The 19,539-nt window shown below is 40.4% G+C and overlaps 1 protein-coding gene across 1 annotated transcript in view; it reads right to left on the reverse strand.

Moving 5' to 3' along the window:
* MMS22L (MMS22 like, DNA repair protein) overlaps positions 1-19,539 on the reverse strand; it is a 131,252-nt gene continuing 111,713 nt past the window's right edge. Inside the window, exons 19-24 of the mRNA XM_004710933.2 lie at positions 15,517-15,686; positions 12,459-12,670; positions 11,171-11,334; positions 3,830-3,926; positions 1,819-1,986; positions 1-442 (exon numbers count right to left, since the gene is read on the reverse strand). Coding sequence (XP_004710990.1) covers positions 361-442; positions 1,819-1,986; positions 3,830-3,926; positions 11,171-11,334; positions 12,459-12,670; positions 15,517-15,686 — 893 coding nt within the window. The 3' untranslated portion in view covers positions 1-360. The remainder of the gene's footprint in view (positions 443-1,818; positions 1,987-3,829; positions 3,927-11,170; positions 11,335-12,458; positions 12,671-15,516; positions 15,687-19,539) is intronic.

The following is a 19,539-nucleotide window of genomic DNA, read 5'->3' on the forward strand; positions in this document are numbered from 1 at the left end:
AACATGTTATTGAAAGAAAAAAAACAAACACAAAATTAGGAAGAAGAAAAAAAGTAAACACATGAAAATTAAGTCTCAAGGCAGGAAATCACAACCAAGTAAAAGAGGTGCAGCAACTGGTACAAACTAAGTAAACACTGTGGTGAGCAAGTTTCAATTCCAAGGATCCTGTAACAGAGCTAATTAACCTTTATTTACTTATTTGTATACTTTCTACCCTACATGGATATAAGGTAAAAAAAAAAAGTCCCAGGAAGGCTTTTAATGAAGAAGCTTATACAATTAATTAAAAGGAGGACTTGGAGTGGTGCAAAGTGGCTTGAGATTGTGATCAATAAGGAAGAAAAATCACCAAATATGTCAGATATTGTCATTTTTCATTCTCCGTATCTCATCTTGCCCCACCTGTCCAAGTTGAGATAAAAGTTTTCCATAGGCTTCCCTGTTTAAGGGGAAAAAAAGCAAAGTAAATATGTGTATTACCTCTTGTATTTAAGTATAAATTATCTGATTGCTACCTATAAGCAACAGAATTATATATAAGCCACTTTAAACAAATGTTTTATGGCTACTATGGGGAAAAAATCTAGATCCAATAGTTGGAATCTATTGGAAAACATTTTATAAAATGTATTTTTATATGTAAAAATTAATGTATGTATAGAAAATATGGGTAAAATTTAGGATATAGAAAAGTTCAATAACCACCTGAGATAATACATGGCTAGGAATGAAGTTAAGTTCATGGCATTGCTAACTAGAACATTATACAAATGGAGAGATTTCTATCACAGATGTAATACAACAAAAATTCTGTAGCTATACAACTGACCTATATATAGTCAGTATATATTCTATTCGTTCTTACTTTCTTAGAAATAAAGTTAGAATAGAAAACATTTCCCCCCCTTGATTCTCTAGTAGTTCCCTGTATTTGGAAGGGAACACAGATTTATTGTGCCTGGCAGACTCTGCTATGCAGAATCTTTACAACTAATCCTCCCCTGCGTACTTCTGGCCACATAAGGTGACAAGCTAGCTGGCTATACATCAGGGTGGCTCACAAAGAACTTGGCCGGTTTTTCCAGTTATGCATGAAGGACACTCAGAGAAGTTAATCACACATACGTGCACAAGCACATACACACGCTGTGATTAAAATACTTTCTTTAGCAAACTTTGGAACTTGGGAGTTTTAGTGTGAATACTGGCCTCATTCTCAAGCAATTTTTAGGAGCTACTGCCTTATTCCCACAATGCTACAATTATAAGTAACTTAGGATACTGTTCAATTGGTTAAAAGTCTGTCAGGAAAATAAAGCCTTATTACATATTTTAGATCCAAACCACAGTATCTAGTTGAACACTCATCACATTCACCAGATACACATGCTATCCTTGATTCAATAAACTGAGCATACCTCAAAGGGTTATAATATGCTCCTGTGGACTTTATATGAAAAGACGACACTCAAGGTTCTGAAGCCGCTTCCCAATGAGGAACGCTGACTGTGCTTTGAGCACTAGCAAGCACAACAGGAATAAATAAGCCACCTTCTGACATGGCCACTTTGGAAGGAACAACATGTGAATGGTGTCAGGTTGGCTGGGTTTGTTGATAAGCGCCATTACCTCCTGATCAGTCTTTATAAAACTGTTTATAAAAAGTTTATAAAATTTTACAATCACAGTACTGAACCAATATTTTTCCACGCAAATTAACTCTCACCAAATTTAGGGGAATGAGAAAACTAAGCCAGCTTTATAAAATGATGCTAGATGTTATCATCACTGTTCAAATCCAATTGGTAAACATACCTTTGTGCAATATTTCTACCAAGGCCACATTTCAACTCTGAATCCTTCAGCGATTGTGTGAGGGTAGAAACCAAGCGGATAACAACCTGCTGGTCCAACGCTGCTACTGTTTCCAAGATGTTATAAACCTGGTAGCTGTATCTCATACTGAAATCCTGGATAAACTGCCTGAAGGTAAAACAGGTTATGAAGGATTACTTGAGGGGCGATTCCTTGGGCTGGTAACCTACATGACTATCAGTAGTAACCTGAATACAAGAAAGATCCTTTCATGTAAGATTGCCATAACAAACCTGATGAGATGTGAAGATTATCTGTAACACTTTTAAAAAACAGAAATGATTTATGTTGGTGTGACCAAAGAGGTGGTGGTGAGGGTGAAGGGGGATGAGTTTGAATCCCAGGTCAGGGGGAAATAAAAGAAAATAATCTAACCCGAGGGACTCTTTTGCTATCCTCTTTGTTTCCAAATCCAGGTGATATGGGGATATGGAGAAGATTTTTAAAGGGTGATGGTTGTAGGTTGGGGGGGAGCGGGGATCAAGCTTCATAATTTATCCAACTAGATAAATCAAACTTTATCCAGCTAGATAAAACAAAGATTGTTTTCATGGGGAAAGCAAGTTATTAGAAAAATATATATTTGTTGTTTGTATTTTGTTAATTTCTCTCTGAACAATTTTATTGGCATATAATTAATATATCATATAATTCAATAGTTCAGTTATATTAAGAAGAGGTGTACATAGAATATATTTTTGTGTTTTTAACTAAGCAAAATACTGTGGTCTCCTAGGAGGACTTTCTATATAAAGAAAGATGTAGTTAATCAGGGTGAAGTACTATCCCCCAGGTAAGCAAGAAGCAGCTACAGGTGGTGAGAACTCCAACCCTTGTCCCAGAAAGAATTATGTATATGAAATCTCTCAGGGGGATAATGGAACTGGCGGAGAGTAAACGTGAAATCTGGAGAAAGGATGTGTGGAGCCCAGGACAATATCTAGTCCTAGGGACTACATTTCCCAGAACCCCTTGTTATGCCAATGGAAGTTCCTGAGATTCTTGCAGGAGTGCAGGAACCTTTTAAAAAGCTCGATGTGCATGCTGTGGTAAGAAATACTGTGTCTGGCCATGCTGGCTGGGTGGTTTTCTTCCTCCCAGGGGCTTCTAAATAAAATTCATTTGCAGTGTACAGAAAGAGAATGTTATCTTTTACTTCACAATTTCCATCCTGCCCCCCAATCAACAAAACCAAACCCAATTTAGCTTAATAAACTGTAGGTAGCAAGTGAATAACCTTTGTTCTATAACATCCTTTTCTTCCCTCCTAGGTCTTTCTATGTTCACTACTATCAAGTGATGACAATGAAACAAGCTGTGAACAGTTGACCAGCATCAGATAAAGACAAAGGAGCGAACGATTCAACAGACAACAATGAAGGGAACTGACCACAATTATTTTATCACGGTAATGCTAAGGCGGAAAGATGCATCAAAAACATGGCCGGGTAGAAACTGAGAGGGACATTAAAACAAAGTCAAACAGAAAATGTTCCTCAAGTTGTACTGTAAATCGTACAGACAAGAGACCCACTTGTACAAAGTCTGTGCTTCACAGGTACACCCTAATGGAGCAGAGCCTTGAGAGCATGAATGGAAACCACCGATGTGCACTTCTCACTGGGTCCAGCCTAACCACTGCGCAAGCTGGAGGCCTGGGCACCTGGAGTCCTGACTCACGGTTCCCACTTTTCCTCTCAACTACACGCAAGGGTCGGCCTTACTGAATCCTAACGTACTTTTAGTCAGCTCACTTACCTTTTCCCCTGGCACCTTTATCTTTGAATAAAAGAACACAATGTAACAAAATCTGTGCCAAAAATGCAATCATTGAAATACTATAAACAAGTAGTTGCACATTATGTTTTGGATAATTAGTTATTTAAAAAACATGTTGGCTGTCAAATGGCTGGCTACCATCTCTCTGCCAGTCGGCACGTTTTCCAGTTACCTGAACACAGAAGTCAGCTGGGCTGCGGCTTCTCCTGCTGAGCCGGCCTGGCAGGCTTTTACCATGGATTGCAGGTTCTCTGTGGCCAGCCTTTTAACTAGGAGGAGAAATTACAGCATTAGACATTGTGTCTGAATTGACCATCTGGATCCTCATTTTGAGGAACATTCTTGATTTAGGGGGAAAAAAGGTGTTTTCTTGAAAGTTATGTACAGTACATGCATTTTTGTTAATTTTTAAAATGAAACATTTACCTGTTTGTTTTGTTTTAGTCTGCTTAACTTGCATTTAAAGAAAATGTGAAAATGCCCTGTGACATCTTAAAACAGACATAATACATGTGAAGATATGTCTTTTTCTTAGAAATACATATTTCAAGATACTATAACACATACCACTATCCTGCAAACACTATTATGTAGGAAAAACAAAGTCTTAATGGCGACAACAGTTCAAACCCACCAGCTCCTCCATGGGCAAAAGATGAAGCTTTCTGCTCCCATAAAGATTTATAGCCTCAGAAACCCAAAAAGGTAGTTGTACTCTGTCCTACGGGGTTGCTATAAGCCAGAATCCACTCGGCGGCAGCAGTGTAGGTGGTGGTAGTCAGTTGCTGACAGATCCTGGTGGCAGGCACACACCTGGCATTATGCCTCTTCTGGTAGCTGATACCAGGAGGGACCTCCTCACTCTCATGCTCAGGCACCCCCTCCTCGCCATACTGGGGAGCCTGGTCCCAATTGGGGCTGCACAGTGTGGGCCTCGGAGGCTGCTGAGGTAAGGTTGCACTTGGGTCCAGGATTGCCACATCACAATAGATTGCAGACAATGCTGGAATGACACCCAGCTGAATGGTGAGGAACCAGCACCTACGGCCTACCACCAGGGATGGGGCCCTGCCAACCCTACACAAAGCCCATCATGGCTCAGAAGTCACGATGGAGGTGCTGTACCACTGCCTTGCAAACCTCCTAGTTGATATTATGTAATGAATTATTGCTCGAAAGTTTGCTCTGTCTGAAACTAATGAGTTACTCTAGCTTTCTTTCAATTTGTGATAGCTTTGCTTTCTTTCCCCTACCTTTTTTCACTTTTCATCTTTTAAAAAATTTTACTTTGCCAGTCTTTTAATGAGAATATTTAAATGACTCACATTTAAAGTAATTGACAGAGTAATATCTATCATAGGTGAAATGATTTTCTAATTGTTTAACTTGTCTTTTTTCTTTTAATCTATTTTTCTGCCTTCTCTGGTTTTAATTGAACATTTTATATGATTCTAGTCTCTTTTTTGCATATTAATTATACTATTTAAAAAAAAAGAAATTAATGGCTGTTCCTCTAGGGTTTTAAGCAGCCTTTATTGCTAATCTAAGTCTACTTTATTTCTTTTTTTATAAATCATTTTATTGGAGGCCCTTCAATTCTTATAACAATCTGTACACCAATTGTATCAAGCACATTTGTACATATGTTGCCATCATCATTTTCTTTTTTTTTTTTATATATATATATATTTTGTGTGTGTGTGTGTGTGTGTGTGTGGTTTGTTTTATTTATTTATTTATTTTTTCTTTTTTAACATTTTATTAGGGGCTCATACAACTGTTATCCCAATCCATACACACGCCATCATCATTTTCAAAACATTTTTGCTACTCGAGTTCTTGGTATCAGCTCCTCTCCCACCCTCGTGACCCCTTGATAAATTATAAAATATTATTTTCATATCCCTTTGCCCACATTTTATTGTTCATCCTCCTGGGAAGGGGGGTGCTATTTGTCAACCCTTGCACTTGGTTGCCCCTTTCTCCCCCCACCTTTCCCCTACCCTCATGGTATCACTACTCCCATTATTGTTCCTGAGGGGTTTATCTGTCCTGGATTCCACATTGCAGGTAGCTTAGAGTACAGTATTCCCACTGTCTCCATCTTTTCCTTCTAACATGTTGCCATTCATTTCAATCATCCAAAGGTATAACCTAGCCAATGAAGCATTCCTATATTACTTTGAACCACCATTAGCTCAGTGTGATAGGTAAGATTATTGTGTCAACCTGGCCAATAAACACACCTGGGGTTAATAAGGTTGCAGTGTAGTTAAAGGGCAAAGAGATAAATGGCTTGGCAAGCCTCATCTTTCTGCCTCTTGCTCTCTGATGATCAGACAAGTATGCGGCTACCTTAGCTAGTTTTCTGCCTCAACTTGGGAGCTATATTTCCTATGGTACACCCAACCCGTGGACTGTTGCTATAGTTTTGAGGTTCCTTTGAGACCTGCTTCACCACATTGCTGGCGTATACATTACTTGAGCTGGGGACTGTCGGGCCCTGTCATCTGGTTGACTGTTGGTGACCTGCCCTGTTGTTTGCTGCTGTGCCTGGATAGCCTGAATTGCTTTACAGAGCACTACCCAGCGGCCTTCAAGACTTGAAGGACTGCCAGTGTCTCACAACTGTCTCATGGAAGTGAGTTGAACTGAGCCATTTGTACTGCTCTGTGGACTAATTAGCTGTTTATTTCTTATGTTGTCTGTCTATCTATCTATCTATCTATCTATCTATCTATCTATCTATCTATCTATCTAAAATCATAAATGTCCTGGTTTTGTTTCTCTAGAGAACCCTAACACACTCAGGAGTAAAATAAAAGGTTTTATCTTTATTTATTCTTTCTTCAACATTGTCCCTTTTTTTATCCATAGCCAAGTCTCCAATCAATACCATTTTCCTTTTCTCTGAAGAAGCTCTTTAACATTTCTTCTAAGACACGTCAGCTCAGTTTTTGTTTGTCTGAGATTTTTATTTCTCCTTCAATTTTGAAGAATGATTTCAAATTCTGGGTTAATGGTCTTCCTTTCAACAAAATGTCATTCCAGTCTCTCTTACTACCAGAAGCAAAAGGGGATTCCCTGCCCCAATTTCCCTCTGAGGATCCTAAAGTAAAACTAGCAAAATGTGTGGTCTCCCGAAACCATGTGCCCTCGACTTTTTCACTCAAGCTACTCAACAATGAGCCGCCAGCAATTTCTCAATAACAATGTACCATAAGTGTCCCTACCTGTATTAGCCCCATCGTTCTCAGTATGTTTTTCCTAGCTTTAGAGCAGGTTACCCTATGGCCTCAATTCTAGGATAGATCTAAGAGATGTTACCTTTCAGTTTGTTCAGCTTTTTTCTTGTGAAGATAGTAGAGGGGGCTGTTTACATCTTGTGAGGTTGGAGTGAAAACTGTAAATCCTCCAACTATTATTGTTACATTGTCTATTTCTCTATCCATTTGTTAATTTCTTACTTCCTGAACATTAGCAGTCTGCTGTTACGATCTTGCTTTTAATTCTATTTTTTCCTTTAACTTTTTGATGCCTCCTTGTATTTTCATTAGACAGTATATACTTGGATTATTCCCTTTTTGTCCATTCTTATTGTCACTGTCTTTTAACTATTTATTTCATATTTAAAGTTATTACTAGCACTCCATTAATGAACAAGACCCAATCCTAAGTATCTTTAAATTGACTTTGTAGATAAGTTGGAACAAGTGCATATGATTGTTATTTAGCCTTACTTTAGAAGAAGAAAAAGTTCAACTCTTTTCCATGAATTAAAATCCACACAAGCCAGCGAAGATGATTGTGATAAATACTGTTAGGTGTGAGGGTTGGTTCAAGTGCTTCAAACTGAGAGCAAATTTATGCAACATTAAAGGGCAAACATGAGTTGTCTGTCAGAGCTTTGTAACACAGGAACTTACTCTATTGATAGCTACATTTGGATCAGCCATCTTACTTTTCCTCTTATTATGTTTTATGTTACTATGTTTCTTCTTTTCACCCCTCTCATCTAGCTTTTCCATTTTCTTTTAGATCAAATATTTTCTAATGTAGCACTTTCAAATCTACAGTAATTTTTTTTCCTTGGTTTTTTTTGATTTTTCCTCGTGGTTGCTGGAGTCGGTTGCCATCAAGTGGATGCCCACTCCTGGTGATCCCAGGTGTGTCAGAGCAGAACAGTGCTCCGGAGGGCTGTCAATGGCTAAGGGTTTCGGAAAAAGCTTGCCCGGCCTTTCTTCCCTCCAACCATACGGTCAGCAGCCGAACAGGGTAACTGTACCACAGAGCAATTACTCTAGGGTTGATCGTGTACATTACACTCGTCTCAATCAGCTCCAGGTTTATAAGAACTTAATTCAGTGAGCTATACAAACATAACTCTTATCTAGTTCCCCTGTCACTCACTTTCCATGTTACTGTTTTATATATTCCTCGAGATACTCACATTCTCCCTGGGATGACAGTGACTTGGCCAGAGTTCTCTTTCACCATCTTCCATTGACCACATCCAGCTGTTACATCCTTAACTGCTGAATGACTGCTCTAGTGTTTTTAATGGCGCCTTGGAGCATAAATGCCTTCACAGACTGAGATCCATGTTTGAGGTCTCTTTGGACTCCTGGAAGGCTCTGTCCAGCTACCTCTTTCACGCAAACTAGCCAGCCTCGATTTAGCCTGTAACTCCAATGAGTCCACCAATTGTTTCCTAATTGCCTTTATACCACACTCTCCACTGTTTGTTTTAAAGAGCACCTTAGGCTTGAACTTCTTCATCTGCTGTTGCTAAAAGTCAGTTCCTTGGGGAGAGAATCAGAGGTCCTCAAAGGAGTCTGCTTTTGTGGTCGAGGCAAAAACTCAGCACACTGCTCTGGTGCTAGGTTTGGGGTCAACAGTGTGCTTTTTCTTCAGAAGCTGAGTACTTGGTAGAAAGTGCAGTAACAGCCCAGGGGTTAGGTTTGCCTGCTGCACTGTGCCTGTTAAGCCCCAGCATTCCCAGCAGCACTGCACCTAAGGTACAGCTTCTGTCCCATGGGTGGAGATTGGTCAGAGAAGGTCCACCACCACCTCCTGGAAATTAAACTCTGCATCTGAGAGCTGGGGTGGACCTGAGAAATGCTGGCATCTGCCCACTCTTAGGACAACAGCCCTCAAACTGAAAGGAGACGGAGCTGAGGGACCCTGTATGCAGAAGTCCTGTCTTGCTAAGGTTGGATGAGGAAAGAGGTAACAGTCTTGATTCAAATACCACAGATTCTTGCTGCTCCTACTGGGTTTTAATAGAGTTTCTTGACCAAGTGGTTTCTCATCTGCTGTATGCCCTTAGGACAATTTCAAGAGAATTTTTAAGTGGTTGGTTTTTGTTACAGACTTTTCACCAGTTTCACTGGGGCCCAGGTCCAACAGACTCTCCTCTTTGACTGCTCATGCTTGTACTTTTCACTGGGCAAGTTTTCATTACTCTTGGGTGTGTATCTAGGAGTGGCAGTGCTAACATATATGGCAACACTGAGACCAATGGGAGGGTCCAAGAGAGCTGTTCTCTGAACCAAGTACACAATGTGTTTCATCACTCCTTCCTCTACCAAAAGCAGCAATGCAGAGGTGGAGAATTCATATGCGGTGTACTTACTGGCTAAATGTGACCAGCAGAACCTTTCTTCCAGGCCCTGATTCCCTTCATGATAAAGTATTATTTTCACCAGAGTGGCCAGAATGTCAAACTGCCTACTCTATCCCAACAAAGTCTGAAGCATGGATTGAATTGTGGCCACAAAATGTATGTCAACCACTATTCTCAGTGGTTTGGCAGTTACCATATACACTTGAGTATAAGCTGACCCGAATATCAGCCAAGGCACCTAATTTTACCACAAAAACTGCATTAAAAATGTGCTGAAAATCTCTGCTTATACACGAGTATATGCGGTATGTATATGTACATACGGTATGGTTGGCAGTTCTGCACTGATGTGATCATTACCAGTGATGTGATCTGAGATGATGAGTCCATCCGTTCTAAGAGGACTAAGGTGGGATCTCACTGCAGTCCTGTCAATGCCAACTCACAGCTATCCTAAAGGGCAGGGTAGAACTGTCTCTGTGAGTTTTGCAGATAGGAGTTGTGAATCAAGTGACCCCTGTGAAACCACTGTCCTAGAGCCACCGGAGGGAGAAAGCCTTCCCCTAGAACAGCAGTTCTCAACCTGTGGGTTGTGACCCCTTTGGGGGTTGAATGACCCTTTCACAGGGTCACCCGAATCATAACAGTAGCAAAATTACAGTTATGAAGTAGCATCGAACACAATGTTATGATTGGGACTCACCACAACATGAGAAACTGTATGAAAGGGTGGCGGCATGAGGAAAGTTGAGAACCATTGCCCTAGAACTAGCATCCTGAATTTGAACTTTTAGCCCCTCAACTTTGAGAATAAATTTCACCTGCTGTGGTATTTCAGGACAGCAGCACTAAAGAATGGAGAGACCGCTTTCACTGGGGTTCAGAGCCTACAGAAGTCTTCAAAAGGGTGAGCTCTCTTAAGAAAAGTCTAAGGCCCATCTTTGGATAGTCTTCAGGGAAAAGAATGTTCCTACCAAATAAGGGTATTAGATATTAAGACCATTTCTAAAAAAAAAAAAAAAGACCGTTTCCTCAAAAATCAGGATCGAGAGGAGAGGACCATTTTAAGTATTGAAATATATTAGAATTAATTATGAATATGTGTTTTAGCAGAAAACAGCATTTTATGTAGCTCTATAAGCTTTCAGATACCCTGCTTAGATACCTGCTCTCAGATTCTTCATGGCGCATACTGTATTCTCATCGCAGCAGTTAGAATCATTTAGGTAGAAAAGTTTGAGGAGCCTGCCTTCAAAAATCACAGTATACTCTCTCTCTCTGCCTCTCTCTCACACACAGAGACAGACAGAGAAAGAGAGACGGAGAGAGAACACCTCATTCACATGTAAAATTCCTTCATGGTGATTTAGTGAATTTCCTCTAAGCTTATATAAAGCACGCTGCTCATGTGCTTTGGAAATAAATGATATTCTTAAGAGATCAAGGGATGAGACTGAAATCAAAAGTAGGATCAAAGTATTCTAACAGGTTTGCCTCCCCAAAATCAACTTAGATATTTTAGCAGAAACCGGAATAAAACAAAGTACACTGATCCCTCAACCACTTGCTATTTAACACCAAGGGTTAGACTGAAAGTACATTTTTTTGAAAGATGAACAAATCTACTAATAAAAGGTAAAGGAAATGGCCCTTAAAGTATTCACTCTCAGGCGAAACACAAAACAAGTAAAACTAAACAGAAACACACAATTCTTAACCATATCTTTCTTTATGCCCAACCTCCGCCATTGTTTAGTTATGTTATATACAAAAAGGTGTAGTTAAATAACCATATACTTTGCTACGATTAATGTCACTGATGGGAGAGAGCAGATTCTTAGTGTGACGGGAAAACGATGACAAACAGCAGCTTAGATACAAACTAACCTTGGGGCTCACTGACCAACACCAAGCTGTGTAGGACTCCAGGGAGAAGGGCTTCCACCTCACCCACGTCGGGGTGAGCTTCCCGGGACAGCTGGAGGATAAAGGCCAAGATGGGTGCGAGGCGAGGAGGGGGTGAGGTGCCTTTAAAGTGAAGATAGGACTTCCTGAAAACAAGCACAGTTTCCTTTTACCTTCAGTTTAGGGTTCGAATTGGGCAGACCCAAATGTGGCATACTTGAAAGATAATGAAAACGTTTACCCCTAGAACAAAGGGCAATTTAAAGAGGGAAAATGTGTATGTTCTACGGCCGTGGTCCCTTCAAACACACAACTACACGTTCCTTTGGGTGCCACCAAGCACAAGACACAACACAGAAACAGCCCAAATGTAAAGCAGCAGGGTTTGAAAGTAATATACGCCAGACAGAAATGAAAGACTTCACTGTGAATTTGTGCATTTGCGTTTTCTGCAGGAGTCTGAAAGCGTCATGGGATAGAGAACCGGGTGGAAATGCGCGGTGGCCAATGTGGGCAATGCGGAAAGGTAGCAACGAGCACACTGCTCTCCAGAGTGAGTAGCAAGACTGGAGACACAGAGGCGGTCAGAAGGGAGTGGAGATTTTACATATCGAACTCTGTAATAGGATGAGACGCCTACTGCCTGGTCATTAACGACCATGTCTCTAACAAAGTAAAAATTAAAAAAAGCCAATATAACAATAGCATTATAACATCTTAAAGTTTAAAAAGCAATTTCATTTGAAGTTAAATACTCCGTGACAAAAAAAAGACCAGTTCTATTTTTAAATTCCTAAGGTTACAGTACAGAGTACAGTCAGTGGAAAACGTAAGGCGTTTCATTCATTCATTTGCCTAACAGTAAAACTAAGTTACCATGACAAAAAGTAGGTGAACAAAATAGGAGTCTTAATGCTTCTTTTTCACCTTAGCATTCACTTTCTACCTTATACCATTATTGTATTTTGTACAATTAAGACTACATTGAAATGAATGTTTATAAATTAAAAATTTTTTTAAACAAAACGATATCTTTAGGACATGCACAACCAAACAATCGCTAACCAACGAAAGAAGCCATTTGAAGAGCTCAGACTGTCATGAGCAGATACCAACCAACTCAGTCCTTAGATGACATTTAGTAGGAAAAAATATATTTCTAATACTTCCACTATCATAAAGATTGTCAATATTTTTGAAACACTACATTGCCCTTTTAAAATAGATTACTAAATTATACATACTACTAATTTTCAAGATGGAGAAGTACCTTAAGACTTGCGCAATGCACTTCTTTAGGAATGACGTCAGCGGGACAGTACTTGACTTTCTCAGGGCCAGCAAAACTGGATGCTGTCCAACACCTAAACCATGTGGTGAAGCCGGAAGAAAACGCCCAATATACTGCTCAATAACACTTCCAAGCAATTGATACAAATAGGTATTTGAATTTTGAGACTGGCAACACACAATACATATTCCCTACAGGAGAAAAAGGGAAAAAGAAATACTGATTGAGTTTTAAAACATAAACAATAGTTAGGAACTTAGCAGCACAGTCCCTAGTGCTCATGTTCGTGTCAGCTTGATAGCTTCTCAGTCAAAAAGGACACTTCACACCCTCAAGGTCCACGCCTGTGAGCCCCAGGGAGTGCTGGGCTTGGATCCTACACACATGCTGTGGCATCTAACCCAGTGGGTGTCCTCAGGATAGGGAAGTAGAGGTGAAGTACATGGTTAGGAAGACGACACGTGTTTTTTTCCCCTTTCATACTCAGTACATTTTATCTCCACACTCATCAACCACTATCAATGTAATTATGATGTTATACCATACATTGTAAAGTACAATATATGTTATGTAGAATATTGGTCTGAATAAGACTACACAATTTATGCTAACAATCTTACATTAAGAAATGTGATGATTGAAAAAAACAAAGGGAGAGAAATTCAAAAGATGATTGGAATAACAGTAATTTATTAGAAAATTTTATATGCCAGGCAGTGGGCCACATACTCCTTATGTCCTATTTCATTCAAACCTTGGAAACTCGGTAAGTTCCCATTACTGCATCTCCATTGTATGGCTGGGGAGACTGAGGACTAGTGACGCTGTGAGTCTCCTCAAGGTCCCCCTGAAGTACAGGGCCTTGTTGCGTGCCTGCAGATTTAATCCCTCCCATTTAAACAGTTACCAAAATAACTTCATATGGATTATAGAACCTAATACTTAAATGATTAAGCAAATACCTTGAGAATTAGGAGTGTTTTCCTACCAATATTATGAAATATCCCATGTATCTAAATACAGATTATCACTAACACAGCGACAAATTATGTTCTACAAATTCATTTATAATTTGGTACTTTGTGATTCACACTGTGCTTTCCCAGAGAAATAATGAAAAATGTTAGATATCAATCCATTTTAAATATTTACCTCCAAAAAAATTATGAGTTTGTTTTAAATTAAAAATAGCACAGCTATAAAATGCTAGTAATTAAAACAGCAAAATTAGAACAAATACATAACTAACTAACTAAATAATGGATTCCTGCCTCCCTGACTCAGTTTCTTGTTTTGCTGTTGCTTAAGGAATAGCAAGGAGACCTAGTGGCATAGTGGGTTATAAGCTGGGCTGCTAATTGCAAGGTCAGCAGTTTGAAACCATCAGCTACTCCCTGGGGGAAAGACGAGGCTTTCTACGTCTGTAAAGAGTTACTGTCTCAGAACCCACTGAAGCAGTTCTGCCTTGTCCCATAGGTTCCTGCCCAGATTTGGACAGACACCACGCAGTGAGTTTTGTTCGTGGTTTGGGAAGGAATAGCACATTAAGGCAAAGAAAAATGAAGCCACCAGTGGATACTTGAAAAAGTTTCTATGATTGCAAAGTATTCAGTCGACAAAAAAATTTCTCAAATCCCAAGTTAGGAAGAACGTATCTTCAGTATCACACATTAATGAAGAATAAAGCACACTGCCACCCCAATTCCAACTGCCTACTAGACATAGTTAACTAGGTCTTCTGCACCATGTCAAACTAAAGCTGTTCAGAAATGAATTCTTCCCTTTACCGCTGCCTCTGGGAAATGGTTCATTTCAGAAATCAGCACCATCCACAAGTCACACAAAAGTGAACAACAAAAAACCCTACTGTGGTCAAATTGATTGTGACTCCTAATGAGCCGGTGGGACAGAGTAGAATTTACCCAATGGACTTTGAAGGTCATACATCTTTCTGGAAGCAAACTGCCATAGCTTTCTCTCACGGAGTCACTGGCAGGTTTGAACTACCAAATTTCCCGTTGGCAGTGAAGTGCCTAACTCATGAGCTATCAAACTCCTACGAGTCAATCATTCTGACATCTCAGAAGTATTCCACTTCTGTTGCTCAGAAAGTTTTTGTGATTCAAGCTCTTGAACGTGCCTAAGTTCAAAACGTTCTGAGTTCGAAACTTGCAGCCACTGTATGGGTTATTGTAATGAGTTACTACTTGCTGCCCCTCAGGCCCTCAATCTAACCTCCACCCCAATTAGTTTAGATGCCACCAGAATCACCTTTATAAAATGCAAATGTGACTATATCAGTCAAATTTTGCTCAAAATGCAGCTACAGTCCTCCTGTAGGAATAGGTGTAAATTCTTAGCATGGCATGTTAAGGCCTCCCATTATGTAATTCTTTCCCAGTGACTCCCCACCTCCATCAGAATGATTTGTTCCCTCTAGTGTGTCATATTCTCTTAACAGTCCTGCCTTTGTCAATATACCATATATGTTCCCTCTGACAGGAATTCCCTGCCAACCCCCCCTTCTTTGACACTTCATATCCTCTAGTGCAGCAGTTCTCAACCTGTGGGTCGCCCTTGGAGGTCAAACAACCCTTTCACAGGAGCGGCTCAATTCATAACAGTAGCAAAATGACAGTTACGAAGTAGCAACAAAGATAACGTTATGGTTGGGGGTCACCACCATGTGAGGACCTGCATGAGGAAGGCTGGGAAGCACTGCGCTAGTGTCTTCTTTCACATGCCATCCTTCCTTCCCAGTGAGGCTGGCAGATAGCTAAGGTCTCCAGAAGAGCACTGTACTGCTCTCAGCATAAGCGTAGGGCAGCTTCCTCTTGACCACAAACTCCTTCAGGGCAGAGACTTTTGACCTTCGCCATCTTTGCTTTCAGAACCAAGCACAAAAGAATCTAAAGCCTGTTCAGAGGAGGTGCCATTTGAATTTACAATGTAACTTTGAAATCTGCTTTAGGAAACCATGTTTTCAGGCAGAATTTCAAAGAAATAGATTTACTTTAAGCAGTCACATTTACTATACCTGGAGATACAAAGGAAGACTCTTCTGAATTGCAGTCAACATAGCTGCAGGCAGCTCCTTTTCTTGCTGTAACACTGCATGTGGCAGCAGCAAACAATCTATGATCCGGAACAGTAACTTCTGGGCTTTAGAGGTGGCAAAGATCTGTGCCCATGATTTAACAAGAATTCCTAACAGAGGAAGGCAGAAACAGCAGTTATGGCTATCTTTTCACCAGAACATGGGATCATCCAATAAAAAACACAGAATGAGAGCATACAGAGCCACCTTAAAGTAGACAATAGGCGGAAAGACATGGTTAGGAGTCCAAAGACCTAGGTTAACAAAGGAAGTCACCTCTACTTCTACAAAATTAAATAGCTCTCAACACTCTGGGCCACGCTCACCCACTCACTACCACAGAGTCCATGCCAACATGGAGTGAGCCTGGAGGACAGGGTGGGTTTCCAAGACTGATTACAGGAGCAGAATGTAACCCCCGTGGGTTTCCAAGACTGATTACAGGAGTAGAATGCTCCCTGAGACTTGGCCAAGAGAAACAAAACTTTCCTAAGCAGCTGGTACTTAAGTACCATATATACTTGAGTATAAGCCGACCCGGATATCAGCCGAGGCACCTAATTTTACACAAAAACTGCATTACAAATGTATGCAGTTATACAAATGTATACACACATGAGTATGTAAACACACACACACACACACACACACACACGTCTATAATTACATAACTATATACTCATCCTCACAGATACATTATGTAAGTGTATATACTGAATGGTGAAATTAATCAGATTATTTTTGCTTTGACTGCTAGGAAGCTCAGGGGGAAATATCCAATCCAACTTCAGAACAGGGTAAGATTGTACATTGTGCTTTTGTGTCTACACTAACTTTTACCTGGCCCTCATCATGCTGCTCTGTTTTTATTTTCTTGACTGTTTCCCTATACATTTTTAATCTACATAAATGTTTAGACGGTCTCAATTTAGTTTATCATGTAAATTAGAGTAAGTAATACAAAAAATTAGATTTGCTGCTGTATTAGTCTGGGTACTTTGGAGAAACAAATCCACGGCGACTCACGTATAAGAGAGAGTTTTATGTAAAGAAAAGGTGCATCACGAAAACATCCCAACCCAATGCTGCCCAAACCCACGAGCCCAACATTAACCCATTAACCCAACACCAGTCCACAAAGTCCTCCACCTCACAAAACAGAGGCAATGATGCCGACTGCAGGAGGAAAGCTGAATCCGTGAACGTGTAAGCATCTCAGCACTGGCAAGGGTCTCCACACGGCTGCTCCAGCACCCAGGGCTGCATCGGGATAGATCCATGCGGCTTCTCCTTGGGGATGTCTTGTAGGAAGTCAATCTTGCAAGCTGAAGCAGGAACTGCTAAGGCAGCTGCACCCGATGCAACCATCACAAAACAAGAGACCCGAGAACTAGAAAGGCGAGGCTTCACCACCCATTTATCCCTCCGCCTTTCAACCAGCACCACATGTGATTATCGGCCAGGCTGGCACAATTAACTAACTCAGCTGCATACTTTGGAGTACATTTAACTTCCCCCAAACGTCAATTTTTACACCTCTCAGTAAATGGCAACAGCAAAATAAACCTGGAGAATACTTGGACTCTCCCTTCCTACCACTTAATAGACACAAAACCAAACCAGTTGCTCCTGGGTTGGTTCCGACTCACAGACGGTCTCGATGTGCGAGAGTGAAGCTGCTCCACAGGGTTTAAAACAAAAACTGCTTTACCTTGTTGCTGGGAATGTATGTACCCAGCGATACAAGCGTCAGCGAGCAGCTCTGTGACTTTCGGGGCTGTGTGGCCGTTCTCATCTCCCTTTCCCGATGGGGGCACTCTGTGAATGTAAACTAAGTGCCGCACGTGCGTGTCGCCCACCTCATCTTTTAAGCTGCAACGGTCGATTTTGATCTGATAGAGATAGTACTGAAAATAGCACAGCGCTCAAGGCAGAAGTTTTTTTATTTTATTAGTTAAGCTAAATAATCTTGGATTTTAAGTAGACTTCAGGCTTATTTTCTTGTTTAAGATTTAAAGACTATCCCAAGTCATTATGTTTCAGAGGTTTCACTAGCCTGCATGGGCATCTGAAAGTATGTTCTCCAAGTACCCCCTTTCTAATCATAGCCCTTTTATGGAATTTTTTCTTTAAATGTTTGTAACAGAAGCTGGGCACCATCTAGTTCTTCCAGTCTCCCAACAAAGACAGCAGGTGCTCCTGGATGCAATTAGTCACACAATCCATTTTCTTCCTCCTCTTCCCGACTTCCCCTTCTTCCTCAATTGTTCCAGGCAAATAGAAGCCATTTGCTGTGCCTTGCACTGCTACCTGCAAGCTCTTGAGACGCCAGGCACTACAAAGAGTACTAGGAGGGAGAACAGTGCCACGGCATACATTATTAGGCTCATTAACCGAGATGCCCTATGAAACTGTAACCCTCACTTCCAAACCAAGGAACCCAATCACAAGAAGTTTTCGGCTGCACATAGGCAGCTTAGTTTTCCTTACAATAGCAGTTCTAATTTCTGATTTTTTTTTTGGAATTAGATTGCCAAGTCTTTCTTCCGAGGTGTATCTGGGTGGGTCGGAACACCTCATATTTTAGTTAGCTGCCGGGCACACTGACCATCTGTGTCACCCAGGGACTCCATACACAACCAACATGAGTTTAGCTTTTGGTTCTGGAAAACAAGAAAAGAACTCCCTTACTACTTGTAATGAACTATGGTGTTTTGATATTAGGAGTTTGTCAAATGAACAACCTCTATTTAATAAAGCAACTAAGAGCAGGCATATAATTCCCATTAGGCTTTATTTAGGCTACTAAGGTTCCCTATCCTGAAAAACAAATTCAAAAGGGGACAACATACTAAACTACTAAAATCACATCTACTGCATATACTGTTATATTTTATTTGCTTTTAAAAATTAAAAAAAAACACCCACAAAATATAAGAATAGCAAAAAATTGCAAAATTCTAAGTCATTTTCATATAACAAAAAGTTAGCAATTCAAGCTCTGAAAGAAAACAAAAATATGCTTACAGAAGAGTCTACTGATGTTAAAAAAACAAACCAATAATCGCTTCCAAGAACAACAAACAGCAACATTAATCTTCTGTTGTAAAAGGAAATACAATAATCAATCATAAAGAAACACAATGTTCACTTAGCAGTATTTTAAATAATGCTGTCTTGCTCTAGTTTCTCCAGTAGGTGGGAAGCTGAAGTCTGACAGCAATGGGAGGAGAGCTGGCTTTCCAACACTCACACCCGCAAGAGGAACTGCCACCGCTACTGACGCTGGGAATGATTCCTATCACTCTCGGGTACCACACAGGGATTACTTAGAAAGAGCAGGGGCCCCCCAACCCAAAATGCATCATCTATTCTTATTTCATCTGGTGCAGTGGTTAAAGCCCTTTGCTTGAACACCTTAAGTTTTTATGAGTTCACAGAAGGCAGATGTGAAACATTTATTTTATTGCCATATGAAACCGTGCTTTCTTAAGGTTCAGCAGAGAATATTGCTGTGTGCATGTTAAAAATGCAAACAGGAACTATGAAGAGGAGGGAGTTTTTAAAGTAAAAAACTTGGGAGTGATTTAAATACATACCATTGCTTTACAGAAAAACCATTTTTGCCTGACAATGAACATTTTACATACTGACTGATAGCTGGAAAATACATTAAAAAAACAATAATGTGGCACTAATCCCACCATCTAAAGATAACCATTGCAAAACTTCTCGTTCCTTTTCATCTCGATCTTTACACACACACACACACACACACACACACACACACACACACACACACCTCGGAGGATGGCTGGGGTTAGAGCCCAGGGGTCCACTCTTCTCTGCCCCTCCCTTACCCTCAGCTACTCTTGGGGTGGTGGGGGTGGGGTGGGGTGAGCATTCTGAGTCTCACACCCAACTCAGAGCATCTCAGGACAGAGCAAGGCAGCAGGTCACTGT

Source organism: Echinops telfairi, unplaced genomic scaffold (genome assembly GCF_000313985.2).
Source record: "Echinops telfairi isolate 266 unplaced genomic scaffold, ASM31398v2 ScPeMD7_3533;HRSCAF=4204_0, whole genome shotgun sequence".
Lineage (NCBI taxonomy): Eukaryota > Metazoa > Chordata > Mammalia > Afrosoricida > Tenrecidae > Echinops > Echinops telfairi.